Genomic DNA, 22,011 nt, shown 5'->3' with positions numbered 1-22,011 from the left:
GATCGGTGAAGTACACTGCTGAGGGGAGCAGCGGGCGGGTCAGGAGAGGTCTGCCACGCCATGTGGTCACCTCCAGGGCAGGCGGGAATTGAACTTATGTGGAAGCGGCTTTAGATTCTCAGTGCTGTGCTTTAACCCGCTGCGCCACCAGGGAGGGCCCAAGAAAAATACTTTTAAGAAACTATGCTGGAAATTATATGGCATGAAGTTAATATTTTCAGTAAGGGATATCAAAAGATGAATTCTGAGCTTTCAAAAAAGCCAAAAATAATGTTTACATACCAATAATTCACTCCGTGGGGTGTCTGCCTGAATGAAGGGTTTTAGAAGGACAATGAGTCCTAGTTCCTGTCCCATGCTCTATAATCGGTTACTATTTCCTTTGAAGAACAGAAATTATTACACTGGAAAATGCCTTGAGGGTCACTGGTCTTGACTTTCTGTGGAAGCCATTCTACTGCCTCTTTAACACACATGTTTACTGCTTACCACTTGGGCAGATGACAGGTTTGTAATTACAAAATGGGATTTAGGAAGAGGGTATCCTATGGCTGGCAAAAAGAAGCATGTATGGTGTGGCTCTGGGAAGCAAGAGGAAGAATAACTTCCCAACGTGGCATTTGGAACAACACAGCAACAGAACAGCCCAAGAAGCACCAGAGGAAATTCTTTTCCTTTCATGGTCACAATGCAAGATGTAAAAACTCTAACCACTAATCAATTATATAAACATATGAGTATGTGGATAAGCCCATGAAAACTGTGTGTGGGGTGGGGTGGGGGATGTTGCAGTTACTTGAAATTTTATTTATACAATGAAAAAACTGATTTTTAAAAAAGATTCATTTATGTGTACAGAAGTGGGGTACAGGCCAGATACATAGGGGTGGTGAGAGGATTCACCAGAGACAGAGTGGGGAGCAGAACAGGCAGATTGATGAAGTACACTGCTGAGGGGAGCAGCGGGCAGGTCAGGAGAGGTCTGCTAGCTGCTGCTAGCTTCCTAGTGCTGTGCTCTAACCATATGTACCACCAGCAAGGGCCCAAAAAACTAATTTTTAAAGGAAAACAAGTCACTTATACATAAAACTTCCTTCTATTTGCTAGGGAAATAAATGTCCCAGGGCTGGGCTGATTTTATTCTGCTGAGGATTACCTTCTATTCCCCTGGATCAGCTGTATGCTTTATCAGTATGGAGTGCCCTACCTGCACAGAAAAAAGCTTTCTGAAAAGACAGCTTTGGAAAAAGGGCCAAAAGTAACAGTCTCGAGTTGCTCTCTGCTCCATGGCAGCTGCAAAAGCTGCAAAGTGTTGTGGACTCATTGGCGACAGTTCCCTCAAGCATGTAGGCCTCAACTATTTTGTTTTCAGCTGTTCTTTCTTTTGTATCATCCAGCTCTGTAACTTCTAAGACTCCCCCCACCCCAAACAATACTCTAGTGTTTTGTGAAAAATAACTATTGGAGAGATTAATAGGTGTAACATGAGAAAAGAGTTCCACTGGGAGCTTGGAGAAATGTTACCTCACACAAAGGCAACTTTTTTTTTTACTGGGACACTTTTCAGGGACTTCACTGTTCTGTGGCATGCACTCCAGCTTCCAAAAGAGGACTATGTAGTAAACTCTTCCTAGAACTTTAAGAACAACTTATCTTGTGTTTCAAATAACTCACTTAGGTATATACTGTTTTTAAAACTGCCTTTTTTCTCAAACTTTCAAAAATATTGTCAGTTTGTACTTTTCATCTTATTCTTGTTTTTTAGTGTGTTACTTCTTATTTTTTACCTAATGAACAACTTTCCCTTTAATCTGTTATGTTTTTAAATTATGTGTTGACTAGTTTTCAGCAGATTAAAGCATAGCACTAAGAAGCTAAAGCCACTTCAGCATGAGTTTGAACCCTACCTGCCCCAGAAGTGACCCACATGGCTCAGCAGACCTCTCCTGACCCACCCGCTGCTTCCCTCAGCAGTGTACTTTGTCGATCTGCTTGTCCTGCTTCCCACTGTGTCTCTGGTGAATCCTCTCACCGCCCCTGCACCTCTGACCTGTACCCCAGTTCTGTTATGCACAAATAAGTAAATCTTAAAAAATAAAAACACTTGATTGATCTTTACTCTTGACTTTAGTTTTTGATGTTTTAAATGTCATGTTTTACTGTTTTTGTATCTTTTTATATAGGTTTAAAAAATTAAATTTTATTCCAATCACTGCAAAGTTCTCATTTGTTTTAATTTCTTACTCCTTTTTTAAATAACCCTGTTACCTAGTGCAACTTGGGCTTTCGATTATCTTGAACTAAAATGGAGATGATACTGGCACACTTGTTCACTGCTCCTCTCCCCTTGTAGATTGAAAATATCCAGAGGACACAGAAACCCATCTTTACTTGAAAGTGTCTGGAACAGACTTTGGACAGCAGATGTTTAATAAATATGTCCTGAGTTAAAGGATTACATTTCTTATAAAGCTAATTTCTAGAAGAATTAAGAGATGCGATCACCAGTATCTAATGATCTGACCTCAACTTCCTTAATTCCCACCTCTCAGTTAAAATCAAACCTACTTTTTAACAAATAGGAAAAAGTAAAGCCTTCTTGATTCTTTCCAACCCCTAACCTCTCGTTCCCATAATGAAATCACACATTACATTTCTAATTCTTATGAAAAATATTCTACCTATTCAGTGGCTAACCATGAATCTAATTACTACCCTATACTTTTTTTAAAAGCAAGCAAGAGTATGTGGAACAAATAAGAGCAAGTGCTGTCTAATGTTCTTAAATATAAGAAGGCTGCAAAGTGCCTTACAGAGAAAATACCTGTACTAGGTCAGCTTTGTTCAGGCCTGATTTATAGTACTGGCACTGAATTCAGTATTAATGAGCTGACAGAACATATGTGTATTTTAAAAATAAAGTGTCTCTAAAAAATATGTAACATAAGGCTATTATGTACTGATCACTTAAAATGTGGTCACCAGAAGCTTACAGGAAACTAACCCTTCATCTCCCCTAGGAGCGATGCTTCAGAATTTACTAATAACTGCATGTTCATGGTGACTTTACAGAATATGCTACTTTAAATAACAAGAACAGATTGTCTATGGATTATACATTTTTGTTTCTCAGTGGCTAATAATAAATGGCTCACATGAAATGGGATTAAATAACTCACTAGTGAATACCATAGTGCGATGGAAAGGAAGCTAATTATGAAGAAGGGAACAAAACAAATCCACTGATAAACACATACAAGAGAATGATATGATCAATAGCATTCTCCCAAAAGTTATTTTAAAATAGAAAAAAATTAAAGTTGTTCCAAAATAGAAAAAAAAATTATGGAATAACATTTCAATTTGAGGTCTTAGTGGGGTATAGCAAGAAAGACTTGTTAATTTGTTATATCACTTACAATTACCTTATTGACCAAAAACTAAAAAGTGAAAGTACCTTGACACAAGACTTCTATGTCTAATAAAAACATGTGAAGAGCTAACATGTAACATCTAAGGTTGAAAAACTAACAAACTTACTCCTATTCAAGCTCAGTGTCAACTATGAATTTGGGAATCATCATGGGTTTCATTTCCACAGATGTTATAATTCTCACAGACAAGTAGGTCTCGCTTTGCATGGTGCCTTGTAAATGTAAACTAGCATAGATTTGAACCATGTTCTCACTTTGCACAATCTTTTTCCACAGCAGCAATTCTGATGCATTCCTACCAAAGTCAAGCAAATGGCAGAGGCAAGAAGGCACTTTGAATTTCCTGATTTACATTCTCTTCCGTCAGATGGCTGTATTTGTGTATTGGTTTTAAGTATTTATGTAATTCTATGGGCTAAGTAACTGTCTTAATTCCCCTACAACTCTGAGGCAGATACTATTCTCATTTTACAGGCAAGAAGACAGCACAGAGATGTTTACCTCACTGGAGGCCATACAACTATTATCAACAAGTGGTGTGCTCAGGATTTGAACACAGTTTGATTGTGATAATGTCCAGAGCTCATGCTCTTTACTAAGCCACATCATGTGAACCTCTGCAAACTTTGAAATACCCTTCCTTTTCCAGTTCTTGATACATCTCTCTCCCATGTTCTCTTTCCCCACTCAGCCTCTGTTCATTCTGTGACACCCTCTCACTGGTCCACACTTTCCTCTTCACTCTGTACTATACTTGAAATTCCTCAAGTCTTCTTGTAGATGTTGTCCATATCCTCAGAAAGGCTTCCTCTTTCCACCTTACCTTAAATAGTACCTTTCATGATTCTTTACTTCAGTATCTTTCCTTAACATTTGGAAAATATAAAATTATTTTTATTTATCCCACCACACCAAAACTTGTTTACATCTGTACTTCAAGTATAGAGAAGAGTTCCTGATGATAAACATTCATTAAATGAATAAACCAGGTTTTTCTGGGGCTTTCTGCATTTCTTAGAAAAAGCTTATTCTCAGGCTCTCTCTTGTGGCACAGGGTTATAGTGCTGCACTGTGAAGCTAAGCCAGGCTGTGGCCGCTTCTGCAAGTTCGATCCCTGCCCCGGAGGTGTCCCACATGGAGGGGCAGACCTCTCCTGTCTTGCCTGCTGCTGCCCTTAGCAGTGTACTTGTCGATCTGCTTGTTCTGCTTCCCACTGTTTCTGGTGAATCCTCTCACTGCCCCTGCACCTCTGGTTGATAGTATGGTAGTATCCCACTTATGTATGCATAAATAAGTAAATCCTTTAAAAAAAAAAAAGAAAGGAAAAGAAAAGAGAACAAAAGAAAAGAAAAATACCTATTCTCCCTGGGATCTGGATAACTGACATGAAAAGTATATCTGTAACTTGAGCTTTCTTGTATCTTATATAAGCATTAAGATATACCTTAACACATTCACTTAAAGATTATTACCATGTAGTCTAAAAATGCATACTTGAAAAATGCTAACCAGTATAATACGAATGTCATTTATGTTTCTATTTTTCCAATTATTCTTTCTAAATACCAATATGGCCAAAAGGGGTTATTAACTATATTAAAACACCAATGTTGTATTTTTAGCAAATTTACCAAATTCTTTTACACTTAATGTTTCAATCACCTGCATTTCTTTTAACTATTTAAAACTGTGCAATTTTGTTGCACATAAAATACATTTTAATAAAATGTTAATGCAATAAATGTATTTGTAGTTGCTGAAAACATGTTTTTTATTTTGAGTCAAAATAAATGCACCTTCCAAAGAATTAAGTATTTGGTTTGGGAGTAAAGTTGGCATAAGTCTATGCTAAATAACGCAAACGTTGGATTTTACACTTGCTTGGTAAGTAAAGTGTCAACACCTAGCATTCTAACTAGAATAGTGCTGCCATAATTAAGTGATACTTGAATTACTCAGTAATCAGCTGCTAGTATAAACAATTCAAAAGCCAATCAGGAGTTGTAATGTGACAGAATAACAGGTAAGGGCTGTAATAGCAGAAAATAGCAGTAAGGAAAAATACATTCTAAGAGAGCATTTTATTGATATAATCAGAATAATTATCTACAATGCATTTACTTGCAGAGCACATGCTTTGATTTTTGTCTTTTCATCTTTAATTGACTTACAGAAAGTAAATCACACTGCTGGAGGTGGGGAAACAAGGAAGAGAACAGCAAAGAAGTATCTTTCATAAATCTTATTCTACAAAGATTTTAATATATATATATATGTAAACCTTAAAGCTAATTATCTGAAGAAAAAAAACCACATTCACAGATCCAAATCCAAAGCATTGTTTCATGTGTAAACTTTTCTATTGTATAGATGATCCTGAGTCATCTATACAATATCTTAATTATGATAAGAACCTTTATAGAATCTATGATAAAAGCTCTACTTTAAAGCTTGCCTTACCACTTAAGAGGAAACAAAACCAGGGGTCCTTGGAGAAAAGGTGACTCCATGGTTGAAGTAGCGAGATCAGAAAAAGCCTGAACCATGATGTGCTACAGAGTGCTAAAATGAGAAAAGGCATGTCAACAGAACACATGCCAGCTTTACAGAGCAACCAGGCCACATATGACAATCTGAGTATTGAAGTAAGGGCAGTAATAGGTTACAATGCACTAGAAAAAAAAACACTATATGGAGGAATTGCAATACCTTACTGAATGATCAAAATTAACACTAGCAAGGAATATACAGCACTTTCCTCCCAAACAGGACAAGATGTGACTTAATATTCCAGTTCAGATATACAACCGGAGGAACAGCAGCTAAACCTGAATAAAGGAATATTTTACAAAATAATTGCCTGTACTCTTCAAAATGCCAGCATCATCAAAGACAGGTTAAGAGTTTCTTCATTAAAGGAGATAAAAGAATTATGACAAACAATACATAGGACACTGACAAAATTAGAATATGAACTACAGGAGAGAGAACTTTCAAAGTTAAAATTTTCTGAATTTGGTAACTGTAAAGGCTCTGAGAGAGAATCATTCTTATTCTCAGGAAATGCACACTGAAGTATTTAGGCAAAGGGGCATGTAACCAACGAATCTGAAATGTAGACAGAGAGTAAATGAGTAGGAAAAATGCCAAGCAAAATCTTAAAATCTGGTGAATGTGGATAAAGAGATAAACAAATGATATCATTATTATTCTTAAATTTTAAGTTCAAAATAAAGTTACTTAACTATTTACCCCATACAAAATTGTGAATGTACTACCACTGAATTCAGTAGGATAAAATTATATTTGTTATGTCACTCTTACCTCAATTACATTACAAAACATTTTTAAAAACACAGCTTGCAAAAACTTAACTTGGAACAAAGTTAAACTTTATGTTAAAGAATAACTGGCTTAGTTCCTTTTAATTCTGAGTCTTAATCTATTTGATCCTACAATTCGCAAACATTTATTTCAGTGTAGAATTAGTCATCAACCAGCTCTCCCTAGTGTACTCATTCTTCTATTAAAGCACTGAAAAGCTAAGATGCAAAGTAAACATTATCCTTACAGGTTATAGAGCGTGTAAGTTTTAACATGAAGGAAAGCATATCAAAGTTAAACACATTATCAAATTTAGCATTGCTTTATATAATGTCATTTTATTTTTCGTTTAAGTTGTGAAAAGGAACCTTATGTGTCTTATGTGTTATACAAAGCTTATTTTTTTTTGGACACCAACTACCACATTCCCTCCCCTAAACCATATCAAGCACTCTAAATTATTTATATGGTCCAAATGTCTAAAAGTCATTTTACTGAACTAATAAATAGGCCAAAAAAAAAATTACCTTCAATAAAACTTAAGATCTACAAAGCCCCAGTGACTGTTCTAGTTACAAAGTTTTCATGTGAAACAGTAACCTATTACCATATTTAATGACAAAAGTTAATAATAGCTAGTGAAATGTTATATTTAGATACAATAGTAATAGAATATGTATGAGACTAAATAACTAGGACACACATTCCCATCTACGGGAAAACTTTTAGTCAAATGTTTAACATATTTATTTGAAAATTGTTTTATAAATACCAGTCACTACAAATTCAGCTGTATAGCCTGTGGTACACATTATCAAGAACAAATTCCTCTAACAGTGGAAATGTAAACTGGTGCAGCCTCTATGGAAAACAATATGTTGAATCTTTTAAAAACTAAAAATGGAACTACCATATGATCCAGTAATACCATTTAGGGATCTAGCCAAAGATTATGAAAAAACTAATTCTAAAAAATAAATACACCTAATGTTCATATTAGCATGATGTTCATATCAGTATATTCCCAAGAGCTGAAACAGGGATATAAACCAAATGACCACTGATAATGGATTACTGGATTAAGAAGCTATTGTACATATACTCAATAGAATATTACTTAGCTGTTAAAAAGGATGAAATCTAGTCTTTATGACAACATGGATGAAACCTGAAATGATGATACAAAGTGAAATAAACCAGAAAGTGAAATACAATACTGCTGGTTTCTTTCCTATGTGGAACTAAAGCAAGCAAACAAATCATTGACAAAAAAAATAACTTTCTTTTTTAATTATTTTTGAGGTTATCTTGGTTTACAAACTACATAATGTTGTAGGGGTACAAGTTCACCCACCTTTAAATGTATGTTATCACATATGCCCACCACCAAGGCAACAATAACCCTCATTATGGACAAAGCCAGTCCATTGGGTCCCTTTTCTCTTTGCTTCCTGCCCTGCTCCCCACTCTCCAAATCTGGTAGCCTCAGTTCTACAGTATAATTTCAAGGGCTTGTTTTGGTTTGCTTAACAAAAATAACTGTTAACTTCTGTAAAACATGTTGGTTACCAGAGGGGGAAGGGAAAGAAACTGGAAAGTGAACAAATCAATCAGATTCAAATGACCAGAATTTACTGAGAACCAAACAGTTAAGTGTTTTTATAACATACAAACTTAGTTAATCTAACAGTATGGAAAACAGATTTTATACAATAAAAGTGGGCACATTTTCTCAATTGTTGATGTCTCCCTTCTAGTTACTCCTATACCTCATTTAAAAATAAAATTGAAAGCCAGTAACATTCACTCAACTTGGGCATACTCACAATCAAATATTCGTTAAAAATATGTGGTATCCTATCTAAAACACCTCATTAAAGTAGCTTTATTAAATGTATTATCTGACTCCTTTAGGAAAAATCCTGAAAGAAATCAGTGAAATGAGCTAACCTCAAAAAAAAAAGTGGGGGAGGGGAAGAGGACATAAAACCCTTCAATCAGAATGATAAAATAATGAGTCACCCTGCACTGGGACAACATGTAAATTACATCTTTGTAGACACAAATGTTATACAGTTTGACTTTTTAAATCTAGTAAGTTCAGATGCACTGCCACTTCAGTGGTGTTTCAGATTTTTCTCTTCATTTTTAATACTTAATTCTGTCTGTCCTTTCAGCAAACACATTTAAAAAAAAAAAGAAAGAAAGAAAAGATAGGCCCTCCCTGGTGGCATTGCAGGTTAAAACAGTACAATGAAGCTAGCACATCCATTACAGCACAAGTTCGAGCCTCAGCCAAGGAGGTAACCCACACAGCAGGACAGACCTTTCCTGACCTGCCATTGCTCCCCTCAGCAGTGTATTTCAGTATATCTGCCTGTTCTGCTTCCCACTCTGTCTCTGGTGAATCCTCTCAACCCCCTGCACCCACACCTCTGGCCTACATCCCAGTTCTATATGCATCATAACCCTAAAAAAAAAAAAAAAAAAGGACTATCTCCTTTATGAATCTTTTGCTTGTTTCATTCTCTAAATCTCTACAGTAATTAACATATACTCCATATTCAGTTACCATGTTACTTCTTTTTCATGTGCTTTTTCTCATGCATCTGCTTGAGACCTATAAGCTGCCTGTGGAAGCCTAAAGTCTGTCTCTCATCTCACAGGTATTCTACAGTGCTCACTGCAGGTATTTAATAAGCACTCATTGACATGCCCTTGTAAGGTATGGCCAAGATCAGTATGGATACCCATAATATCTTTTCAGTTATTATACAACATTTAAATATACATAGTCTATGCCCATAGTGGAATGAGGAAAAATATTTTCAACCAATCTCTTCTGAACATAAGAAAAAATGGGAAAAGTTATGCTTAAATCAGATGTATGACACAGCACTCCAGGAATAGCACAGACCACAATATGAAGATGAGATCTTGGGAAACTTGTTAAAGTTGTAAATGCTCATTCAAAAGCACACACTACAGTTAATGTCACCTTTTAAAGAATTAAATTGAGCATCTTCAGTGTGACAGCTTTTTTTTTCTTACAGAAATAGCTGTTTGCTTCCCTGTCATTGAGGGGTGTCTAACTTACAGACATTAGAGTACTATGAGCCTAGAAAAATTCTCTATAACATATAGTAAAAGAAACTCACTGAATTAGGTTCAGAAACTTAAAAGTATTACCAACGTATGTTTTGAGGGTAAATCACTTTTTTTTTTTTTAAGATTTATTTATATATACAGAACTGGGGTACAGGCCAGAGGTGTGGGGGGTGAGAGGATTCACGAAAGACAGAATAGGGAGAGAAAAGGCAGACTGACTGAAATACACTGCTGAGGATGGGTCAGGAGAGGTCTGCTACACCATGTGGCCTGGGGATAGAATTCATGCTGCAGTGGCTGCGATAGTTTCATAGTGCTGTGCTTTAATCCACTGTGCCACCAGGGAGGGCTCTCCTTGTTTTAAATCAAAACTATTTTCTTCTTTTTAAGATTTTATTTACTTGCTTACTTTTTGATTTTATTTATTTTTTGTAGAGAGTTGGCAGACCAGAGGTATGGAGAGTGAGAGGATTTATAAGCAAAGAGTGGGGAGCAGAACAGGCAGCTCTATTGAAATACATTGCTAAGGGTGGCAACAGGCAAGACAGAAGAGGTTTGCTGTGCCATATGGGCTAGCTTCCTGGCTGGGGATTGAACTCAGGCTGTCCCAGTGGGCTACTGAGGAGGTGGCAAAAATCCTCAACCCGTAGGCCACCAGGAAGACTATTTTCTTGATGTATTTCTTTGGGCAAGTTCCTGGACTTCTCTGTAGCCAATTTCCTCATCAATAAATTGAGAACACTATCACCACTGTTTGTGGTACATGACAAATATACTCAATTGTTATAAGCTTTTATAATAAATGAGTAACACGTGGCCCTCCGTGGCGGTACAGCAGGTTAGGACGCAGCACTGCAAGCCAGCCGCAGCTGCTTCAGCGTGAGTTTGATCCCCGCCCCGGAGGTGATCCATATGGCAAGGCAGACCTCTCCTGTCTTACCCGCTGCTTGGTCGATTTGCCTGTTCTGCTCCCCATTCTGTCTCCGGTGAATCCTTTCACTGCCTCTGCACCTCTGGCCTGTACCCCTGTTTTGTATGCATAAATAAATAAAATCTTAAAAAAAAAAATGAGTAACACACTTACTGAAAAATAAGAATTGAGCACCAGTGTACTATATGCCATGTGTATGCTCAAGTAGCATACATCCCAGGGGAAGCAGGCAAGAACATTTAAATAACAGAAGCAGAGGAGAAGAGAGCGATGTGTGAATGCATGCTGTTTTCTCTAAGTACAGAAGGTTGAGAGAAGAGAGAATGATGGTAAAGGAGGGCAGAGGGGGGCAAAAGAAAGCCATATCATGTAAAGGCTGAAAAGCAAGATGAGAAAAGATTGGAGGGTTGTGAGCAAATGTGACTTCTTATTTTCAAAGCATCATACATGTGTGGAGAGTGAGTTTTAGGGCTAAAAGTATTAACTAGGTTTCATGAGCAAATGCCCCCTCAGTACCAAACATAACTGTAAGGCAAGCATATTTAACAGAAAGAAAATCTAAGTATGTTGTTAGCAATTTTTTAATGCTTTGCTAAAAATGCATGAAAACATTGGCAAGAAAAACAAGAATCAGAATTTCCAAAACACACCTTCACTATACTATAAAAATACATGGCTATCTAGAAGAGAATTTTTCAATGAAACATTTCAAAAGCATGCACATACCTTTACTACCTACTAATGCATATACATTCACCTAGAAGTGAATGTGTGTAGCCTGTTTATTGTTGTACATTAACAAAGTTACTCATCTTTAACTATTGGCTTAATCTATCCACCAGTCATAAGCAGATATAAATTGGTTCTAACATGGGATGTTAATGTAGTTTTACCTTTATTTAATTTTCAAACTGAAGATAAGCCCTGAGAAGTCCAAAGGAATTTCTGGCCAGAAGGGAGAATAGACTGAGTAACTGAAAGACCCTTCTGCAGTATGCTTTCTTGTACATACTATTTACCTATTCTCAGAGATGACAAATTTATAGTACTTTTGAGGGTTCTTGTTCTTGATTATTGTCCAACCTCCTTAAAGATAAACTGCAAATCAATAAAACTTTTTGTATTTTAGAAGAAATATTTTACAGTAGCAGTATCTTTAAAATGTTAAAAAAAAAAGCATAAAACATGCTGGAAAAAATATTACAAGAATTGATAGATGTAAACTGCAATGTGTTTCCAAAGACTTTATTCCTCAACATGTGTTTCAAAAGAGTTTGTTTTGTAATATGCTTTGGTAAACACAAGCCACAAAAGAATTATTTATAACTCTTCCTACATGTAGACTAAGATGTCTATTTAGAAGAACTGTAGAGAAGAATGTCCACTGAAATAATGATTCACAGATTAAGACATGGTTCTTACATACCTGAAAATAAGCTAGTCTAACAATTATTTTTAAAGATTCTTTCAAACACTATAGTCTCTTCTATAAATTATTTTGTGCATTATACAAAAATAAGTTTTAGAATTTATAAAGATTTTAAATATTTCATGCACATTTCATCTTTACCAGCCTACTGTAAAACAGTCATCTGTATTTTATAAATAGGGAATCTTAGGTAGCATTTCAGTGCCTAAAATCACTGCTTCCTAGTAAAGAATCTAGGATTTCAATCAAGTTCTGATTTCTGAACCACAAATTGCTTCCCAGACCCATTAAATACCAGTAGAGGTGCCTATGTATAGGCAGTTTGTTTGGCTAGCAAATCAGTATAAAAAATATATAGATAGACACACATAGTTAGGTTATTAGGAAAGCTCATAGGGACCAACAGTTTAAAAAATATATACGAATAAACAGTTAAATATTTTGTCTCTTAATGTTTAGTAGCACCAGCTGAGACAGAGAGGCATGTACTCTGCACAGAACACTCAATACATGTACTAAAGATGTACCATGAATCTATCAGATAGTTTTCCTCTAAAAACTGGCACCCGAATTTGATGAAGTGACTAGCTACAATTATTAATTTAGAGGTTATACAGGTTAGAGATACATTTAAGTAACCTGCATAGGATACAATTAGCAAAATCCAGATTGAGGTACATGTAAATAATTCAATTTCTTCAACAAATAAGCTGTATGAGGAAAATAAATCAAAACAGAGGTTAAAATTTACAGCTTAAAGGCTTCCCTGGTGGCACAAGGGGTTAAAATACAACACTATGAAGATATCTGCAGCCACTGCATCAAGAGTTCGAGCCCCAGCCAGGTTGCTGACCCACATGGTATAGCAGACTTCTCTTGTCTCACCCACTGCTCCCCTCGGCAGTGTATTTCAGTCAATCTATCTGTTCTGTTCCACTTTGCCTCTGGCGAATCCTCTCACCCTCTTCCCTGCACCTCTGGCCTGTATTCAGGTATCCTAGTTCTTTTATGCATAAATAAATAAATATTTAAAAATATTTACAGATTAAGAGAATCAAGAGATATATTCACTAGATCAACAATACCAAAATAGCATCGTGAGGCAATTAAGAAATGAATTCTGAGTGGATATTGGATATTAAGTGATTTTTTACAAAAGGTGCAAAACGGCATTTTGTGGGCTGATTTAAAAAAAAAAATGAGTCCTCACCTTTCTGAGATTGAAGTATTTATGTATGACATACTTGGTTTCTGGCATTTGTTTCAAAATAATATGGAGTGGGGGTGACAGCTGCAAATAAAGCAAGATTAACCACATTGTTGAAGCTACGTTATAGTGCATTTAACAGTGCCTCTACTGGGGCTATATTTGAAATTTTCAATAATAAAAGCAAAATTAGGAATAAATTCCAGCTATAGAGTAGATTTAAACAGATTAAACAGTAACATTTTAAGATTAATAGTTATTTAAGTTGTCTGGTTTTTTTTTCTTAAAGTAAGTAAACACTGCAAATAAGAAAATAATATAATACAAGCATAAGACAAGGCTCATTTGAGGAACCATACTATAAAAATTAGGAGGACTAGCAAGTGGTACTTAAAATTTAAAAAGCCAAGTACTTTTAATGGATGTATCAGAAACAGATGGAAGACTACTTGTAAACTAACACTAAAGGACACAGGAAAAAATAAGAGGTAGTTAAGTGCTTTTTAAAACACCATGTCAATAGACCACTAAATAGACCACTGCAGAAAGCCACCCCCCCAAAAAAAAATGCTGACAGAGACAAACTGAGCATATCTTTCATTGTAATTAAATTCTTAGTATCTTATTGTGTTCAGTTACTATAAAGGAGAAAGAATTCATTCACGATTTTAGTAGTAATAATTGTCTCTGCAATTGGTTCAAGGAAAAGTTGATAATGGAAGACTAGAAAGCCCACAATCATCCTAGCTTTTAAGTTTTTTTTTTTTTTTTAAAGACTTATTTATTTATGCATACAGAACTGGGGTACAGGCCAGAGGTACACGGGCAGTGAGAGGACTCACCAGAGACAGAGTGGGGAGCAGAGCAGGCAGACTGATGAGGTACAATGCTGAGGGGAGCAGCAGGCGAGACAGGAGAGGTGTGCTGTGTCATGTGGATCACCTACTGGGCTGGGGATCAAACTCACACTGAAGTGGCTGCGGCTATCTTGCAGTACTGTGTCCTAACTCATTGTGCCACCAGGGAGGGCCCTGCTTTCTAAGTTCTAAGAAAGAAACTGAACAGATACTTACTGGTAATACAAGGAAAAGAAGGGGGAAACAACTGAGGACTAGAAGAAAAGCAAAATCAATGGTAAGTTCATGTTGTACCATATTTGTAGTGGCAAGTTTCTTGAAGCCATATATACATTTCAAATCCAAGAAATCTAATAAATAACATATGTATTATCTGTCTATAAACTCAAGAGGTTCTCCCTATTGGGTCAGTTAGAATTGAAAAGTTTCTATGGCTCTATTAAATTAGCTGAACATTTAGGAGTTAAAAACTAGAAAATAAATACAAACAAGAATAGGGGACAAATACAAGTTGAAGAGAAAGCCTAAAACAAATGATCTATATAGCAATTGCCTTAGGACTCTGGTTCGTGCTGATTTAGTCACAAAAATAAAAGCCATGATGAAAGAGATAAGAGATTTATTATTAATATCATTCTTGCGGTGAAATCAAAGGATTTTTGGTCTACAACTACTGTGTCACCTTCACTACAGTTTACAAATCTGAAGAATACAAAAGAACTGTTAACAACTATGTATTTATGCCATGTGTGGTATGACAAAACATGAAAGAATGCAGTTTTATTACATTCTCAAATAGAGGCAGGTCATAGAATGACAATGGTCAAGCTAGTCCTTGGTGGTGGGAGTGGTGTCACTTATCCTTTCCTGCCACTGCTGCTTTTTATGCAACTTGGCTGAGAATGAGTGGGAGGAAACTGGCACTTCAAGCTCTGTTGGCCTATGGCTTTATCTTCTTTTCCTCAGTTCCACAAAATAGAGCCATGTAATACCACCAGGAGGTGTAACAATTGTGGAAAACTCCCACTCTCCAGAAAAGTGTTCAAGATCTCAAAAGCCAGTGTTTGAAATCTATCTTTACACTTAACTGCCACCATATATGAACTAGCAGTAGTTCCAGGGATGTATTTTGAAAGGGGATACATTTTTCTTTTTAAACTAAATCTTTCTGGGTAAGGACAAATCATAAATAAAAATTCCAGTTTTCCTGAGTCATGGGTTCTACTTATTTATTGCAAAAAGCATTTAAATATAATATTTATTGATGTTTTTTTTTTAAATTCCTTTCCAACCTAAATTGTCTCCAGAGGATAATGAATTTCCAAAATTTTCCAGTGTGAAAAACTAGTTTCAGTTTTGTCCTTGATGGAAATTCTTATCTTTAAATAAGATAGTGAAGATGGAAAATCCTACTCCAGCCCAATTTCCTTATTTTGTAGGCGAGGAATCCATGGCCTGGAGATTCACATGATTTGACCTCAAATCATACCTATAGCAAGTAAAAAGGACAGTATTGGAACCTTAAGTCAGGTCTCTAAATACCCTAACCATTATCCTTTCTATCACATAAGTCTTCATGCTTAAGTATGCCCTTGTTTCATCATTTCCAAATTCCCTTATCTCCTCATTTTCACAGCATCCTTTGTATGGCTCTACTTCATCTCCACTATGGCATTGTAAGGTGAACAGTCTAACTGGACACAATGTCACAGGTACATAGTTCTGTGAAATTTCGAGGTTTAGAAGGAACTTCTTTTCTCCTACTAGTGAAAGATGAAAACGACATGCTAAGTATTCAACAGTAAAAAACTTCATGTTATAATCTAAACATGATACCCATGAACATTTAAAATTCTGGTGGCAAGAGCCTTATATTTTCTAGACTAACTTGGTTCAAATCTCCATTCTAAGTGGGGCAGTAAAAAGGAAGAGAGGAGTTATTTCTGAACAACAGTTCTTCCACTAGATGACTTGGTGACTACTTACATGGCAAATTTATCTGAAGCACTTGGAATTGGTAATGCAGATGATAAAAGAAAAACAATATCAAATCAAAAGCAGCAGCAGAAATACTGCCTTGATTTCTATATCCTGAAAAATGTACAGCCTCTTCAGATTGTTGAGTACCACAAATTTATTCCTCCAAGAGAGAAAGGTGTTTATTGGGTGTTTTCTCCTGCTGTCGTTGGCTTAGAAAGTTTTGAAAAGACTTTGGAACTTTTTTTTTTAAATAACATAATAGTTTATTTTATATTATTATTATTATTTTAATACTTATTTTTACATCATTTTGTAGTTTTTTTCCCATCTCAACTGCAATTTAAGCTACTTAAATTGGCACCTTAGTCTTTCTAACATATTAAAAAATAACCACGAACCATCCAGTTAGTCAAGCTAATTTCCATTTGGAAAAGAACCATGACTTTATCTTTGAAGAGCAAAAGCCAAGGTACATAGAAAGGAAAATAATGTCTGGAGGGCCTAGTGGTCAAATGAGTAGCTGCTAAAGGAAAAATTATTAAAGGAAATCACTTTTCAACCATGTTGCTTATCTCAATGAACTCTCACTAGAGGCCATCTGCAACAGTTACCAAAAGCAGACTGATAATGCAACTTAAGTCTTTGCGCCTTGATTCAAACAACAGTCTTCTAAGGAAGCTAGTTATCTATTGTTACTTTCAACTTGCCATCTGAGAAATCTGAGGTATTGTAAAGTTAAGTAACTTGTCAAAGTTACAGAGCTTGAACCTAGCTCTGCAGGTTCTGCAACCTGAGCCCTTCCCGCACTCCACTGCTTGCCAGGTAGCACAGAAAATTTTGAAAATAAGTTCTCTCTCATACATTATGCAAGTCACTGGATTTACTTTTCTCTGGTATTCAGAAAGCCTCAATAGTTTGCCATTTACACTTCCTGATTTTTTAAGTTGGGTGGGTAGTGCCAATGAACCATTTTTGTCACCAGTTATTGCATGATCACTAAAACCCGAAAGGAAGAGAACTGGTTAAATTCTTAAACTTTACTTCCTGTTGGCCTAGAAGAGTTTATGTAACCACTGTTCTTTCTGATACACAAAATATATGTGTTAAGGTTTTCCTAGTATAGCAAGTCACTCAAATTACCAGCTAAGTCTTAAAGGGAATCAACTATGTATTAGTCACTCTATCTGTCACGGAAGTTAAAAGCAGATCAAGAGGATATAAACCTGGGTTGTTTTCTTTATGGGGACGTTCTTAATGACTTCTTAAAGAGAATGGAACAAGTGGCCCACTGAAAATGAAGTTTAGTGGAAGAGGAAATGAAGAGAACCCACTTTCACTGGGTCAAAAAAGCAAAGGGTGAGTCTCCTCTAGAGTAACTTCAGCCTGATCACAATGGCCACTTGTTACACCTACCACCGACTCCACCACTTGAGGTTCATTAATAATCACAAGTAACTCAACAAGTTAAAGACCTACCCGACCTGGCCCACGGTCTCCACCCACACTCCCGAGCGAAGCAGCGGGCTAGGACGCCGCATTCCCCACCCGGTGCCTCCGCTGTCGCCCGGGAGGCCCAGCCCATAGCCAGCCCGGGGTCGAGTCTATCCTCCGGTCAGAGCAATGACCCGAGGTCCAGGCCACCCCGCCCCCTGCTTCCTCGAACATAGGCAGGGCGCCCAGAGGTGTCCAGGCAGCGCCAGGGACAGGGGGGCCGGACTCAGAGAGAAGGGGACTCCGAGGCCGTCCCGAAACCAGGAAGGGGCCCCTCCCAGCCACGCCGGAGGGACAGGGGACTACAGCCGCGGTGCCGCCATGATGTTGCTGGCCGAACGGGGGGCGTGACGCGACCGGCAGCGCGCCGGGCCAGTACCCCAGTCCCCTCAGTCGCCTACCCCGCGTGGGCCTCGCCACAACTGCCCCCCCGATACTCACGCTTTGTCCACCAGCTCCCGCACCTTCCACATGTTCAACATCGCGTCCCGCGCGGGTCGGCCCGCCGCCTCCTTTTGCCGCTCCCCACGGAACCCGGAACACGTCGGCACCGGAGCAGGTCCAGGCCGGGGTCGCCACAGCCGCCCGCCGCTTCCAACTCCCCAAGTCAGCTCCGCCTGCCAGAGCTGCGGCGCCGCCGGTGACACGTCGAGACGCGGGGGCAGCGCGCTGCGTGGACCGGAAGTGCCCGCCTTTCCGCCCGCGCGCGCAGGGCACGCCGGGATGAGTAGTTCAGCCTGCGCTCCCGCCGGGACCCGCGGAGCAGAGGTAGGGGTCGTGTCCCAGTTGGGAAGACTTTTCCTCAGTTTCCCGTCCTTTGCGTCCCGTCCCGCCCTTCGTCACCAACGGAACCGGAACTCGGGCTTAGGGCCCAGCCAGGTGTGCTTTGGCCCCCACACTCTCCTCCTCAGAGGTGGGCTCTGCCCACGCGCCCACAGGCTTTCTCAGTATCCAGACTCCTAAGGTGATTAATCGTGATTCCACGGCGCTGTGATTGGCATGCGCCCCTCCACGGCCGACGCCCGGCTGGGGTTCGTTCCAAGAGCCCCTCCCAGTTGCAAGCGGTTGTATCCTAAAACCTGTCTACGTGGTTGCTCAAGTTTTATAGCCAGACGGCCCCCTGCTATTCAAGTTAGTCATCGTAAACACCAAAAACTCAGTTACCACGCCATGGAAAACCGTTAAAAGGCCACAACTCTGTGACACACCAAAGAAGTTGGCAAGATCATGCTCTTCAAAGTCTAAGTATAAGCGCGCACACACCACATTAAGTATTTTCATTGCAATGCTTGTCGTCACTTTCTACTCATTTTGGACAATATTCTTGTGAAAGCGACCAGTAACCTTAATCAATACTTTGGGTCAGCTCCTTACATTTTAGTTCCTGTCAGTTGACAGGTATTTACTGAGCACCTTCTCAGGGCAAGGAGTGAGGGATACAGAAGCCACCTGAGAAAATCCAGGGCACTTCTCAGTCAGGATGTAACACTAAAAAGCAAGACCTTATATCCTTCCATCTTAAAGGTCTCTGAAGGAAACAATCAGGCAAATATTTAAGAGAAATGCTGATGGTATGTGGTTGAAAATAAAAGATAATGTTAAGAGGAAAACAGCATTAGGAAATGATTAGGGCTTTTTGAAGACATTATAGTTCAGCTGAAATTTAAGTGATACAAAGAAATTGACCATAAAAATCATAGGCAAGAAAACTAGTTACTCGTGAAACCAGGTAATGACTAGCCCAAATCAAGAATCCAGAATCTTCGACCCCTCATTCCACAGATCAAGTCACCTCTTCTTGTTGCATCCGCTTACTTATAGTAAAGGTTTCAGAGATAATTAACAGGTTGAAGAAATTGCCAGGCAGATAAGGACAAAAAACAGACATCCGGGCAAAGCTGCCATAGAGTTTTGTTGACATAGAAGTGCTTGGGCTAACAAAAAGTGAATTTGGAAGGTGGTAGGGGAAAGTAGGTAATAGTGAGCATAGATAGAGATAGAGAGAAGGAATTTCAAATGAGAAATTTGTGTTTCCAGTCTAGGGTTCAAAGTATGGAATGTAGCCAGAGGAGATAAGAGAGAGAAACTGCTTTGCATAAATAAGAGCTCAGCAAGTTAATTTTCAAACGAGCAGGTCCAGGGTACATTGATTGCCTGGGTAAGATAAAAAATAGCCACCTTCCCACAGGGCCAGTTCGCAGTCACAGTGTATAGTAGCATTTCACAGTCAGCCCCACCAGTTACTAGAAGAGTACAATGTTGTCTATTTTGCTTTTTCCAACACTAAGTTTGGATGTGTCTAGACTTGTCACTTGTGACATTTGCACAGTCAACCTGGGGCCAAATGTAACACCAAAACTGGTGCCTGTCCTTGACACAAGAGCGATTTTGTGGACTCAAAAGAACCAGACTAGGGGATTTATTCAGAAATGATCTGCAGAGACTAACCATTTGCATGTCAACAAAGTGTTCCATTTATACCTATGTTTTTGCAAGTTTGGGAGCAGTTTCCATAGTAACTTCTTTGTGGCAATTTAAAAGTGTCCACAGTAGGAAAATACAGGAGAAAGTGTTCTACCTATCCCTCCTCAGGAAAACATTCATTTTTCACTAAATGAGCTGATATTGTTAGTAAGACCAAACCAACATGAGGTTCATAGCAGCCGTGCTCTGCTGTATTATTTATGTGAACAATTGTAGACAATGAACACTGACAGCTTAGATCCTCTGTCTGCCTCTGTGTTGTTTCCTTTGGAGGAGTCATGGGACACCAGTAGGACAGACCCCCATCTTTCCTTTTTTTTTTTTTTTTTAAGATTTATTTATTTATGTATATAAGAACTAGGGTACAGGCCAGAAGTGGGGGTGGATGGGTGTGTGAAAGGATTCGCCAGAGACAGAATGGGCAACAGAACAGGTAGATCAACTGAAACACACTGCTGAGGGGAGCAGTGAGAGGGAGGAGAGGCCTGCCATGCCATATGGGTCACCTCCCTGGCTGGGGCTCAAACTCGTGCTGCAGTGTCTGTGGATTACTTCATAGTGCTGTGCTTCAACCTGTTTTACCACTGAGGAACCCCCAGACCTTTCTCCAAGAGAACCAGTTGTGAGGAGTATGGCCAACAGCTGCCAGCAGCCACTCTTTCGAATCAGCCACGGCATTTATATTAAGGCCAGGCTGCCACTGGGCTACTCCCAGGTAATGACTGAGCAGGGTGTGCTGGAACCAGGCCATTCCTGTCTAGTGCATGACTTCTTTATGTGGCAACTGTTGTCCTGGACTCTGCTGCCCAGATTTCCTTGTGATCTTAGATTCTCCCCACTTGCTCTTTCTCCCACTTCTCTTTATCCTTCATAGACATTCACTCCAATAAATCTTACACTTAATAATTCTATCTATATCCTGCTTCCTGCATTATCCAAACTGACAACAGGCACATGTTGTTTTAAGTATTTAAGTATTTGCCTCCATGGGTTTTGCTTTGCCTCACAACTGACTCACAACTGCTTCGCTGTAGAAATTGGGATACTTGGTTTCTGACCCTACTGTGAAGGATGCCAAGCAGATTATATATTGCACAACTTCTGTGGCACCACTTATGTGGACTATTAGGAATTGCCAAACTCTTGACCTCAGAGAGGAGGGATTAGTTAACAAATGTGGATTCTGGGCTCAGCCAAATGTAGGTACAAATTCTGTATCTTCTATTCAATAGTTTGCTCTTTCTAGAAAAGTTTACTAAATCAGCATAGTATAGTACTTGTGAACTTGAATGCTAAAGCCAGACTGCCTGGGTTTGAATCTTAGTTTTACTGTGGGACCTTTGGAGGAAGTTAGTTGCTATTTTTGTGACTCATTTTTCTCATTGTAGTGGGAGATATAGAAACCCAACTTAAAGGCATAGACAATTAAGTAAGTTATAAGGAATGTATAATTAAGTTATAAGGAACTTAATTTTTTTATAAACTGAAAGATGTGATCTGTCGGAGAATCCTAAACTTGAGCTAAAAATCAGAAATTCCTAGAAACTTAAAAATTTCATATTCTCTTGACCTATACCTTGAAGCCCTTATTCAATAAGTATATTATTTTTTATACTTCTGATCACAAATGGCAGAATTTCAAAAGTAGCTTTCAGCAGAGCAAGGGAACTTATTCACACTGGAGACTGATGAGTGCATAGATAGAATTTGCCTCAGGAAGTTAGCAAATATTATCAGAATTCCGATTCTCATTTTCCTTTACTGAA

The 22,011-nt window shown here is 38.3% G+C and overlaps 1 protein-coding gene across 2 annotated transcripts in view; it reads right to left on the bottom strand.

Annotated features, from left to right (window-relative positions):
* Positions 1-18,441, bottom strand: part of CLINT1 (clathrin interactor 1) — a 56,135-nt gene extending 37,694 nt beyond the window's left edge. For both annotated transcript variants that reach the window (XM_004689827.1, XM_004689828.1), the window contains exon 1: positions 18,203-18,441. In XM_004689827.1, coding sequence (XP_004689884.1) covers positions 18,203-18,243 — 41 coding nt within the window. In that variant the 5' untranslated portion in view covers positions 18,244-18,441. The remainder of the gene's footprint in view (positions 1-18,202) is intronic.
* Between the last annotated feature and the right edge of the window lie 3,570 nt (positions 18,442-22,011).

Source organism: Condylura cristata, unplaced genomic scaffold, assembly GCF_000260355.1.
Source record: "Condylura cristata isolate star-nosed mole 26May11 unplaced genomic scaffold, ConCri1.0 scaffold00026, whole genome shotgun sequence".
Lineage (NCBI taxonomy): Eukaryota > Metazoa > Chordata > Mammalia > Eulipotyphla > Talpidae > Condylura > Condylura cristata.
The sequence above is the reverse complement of the archived record's forward strand: the minus strand, read 5'-3'. Positions and strand labels throughout refer to the sequence as shown.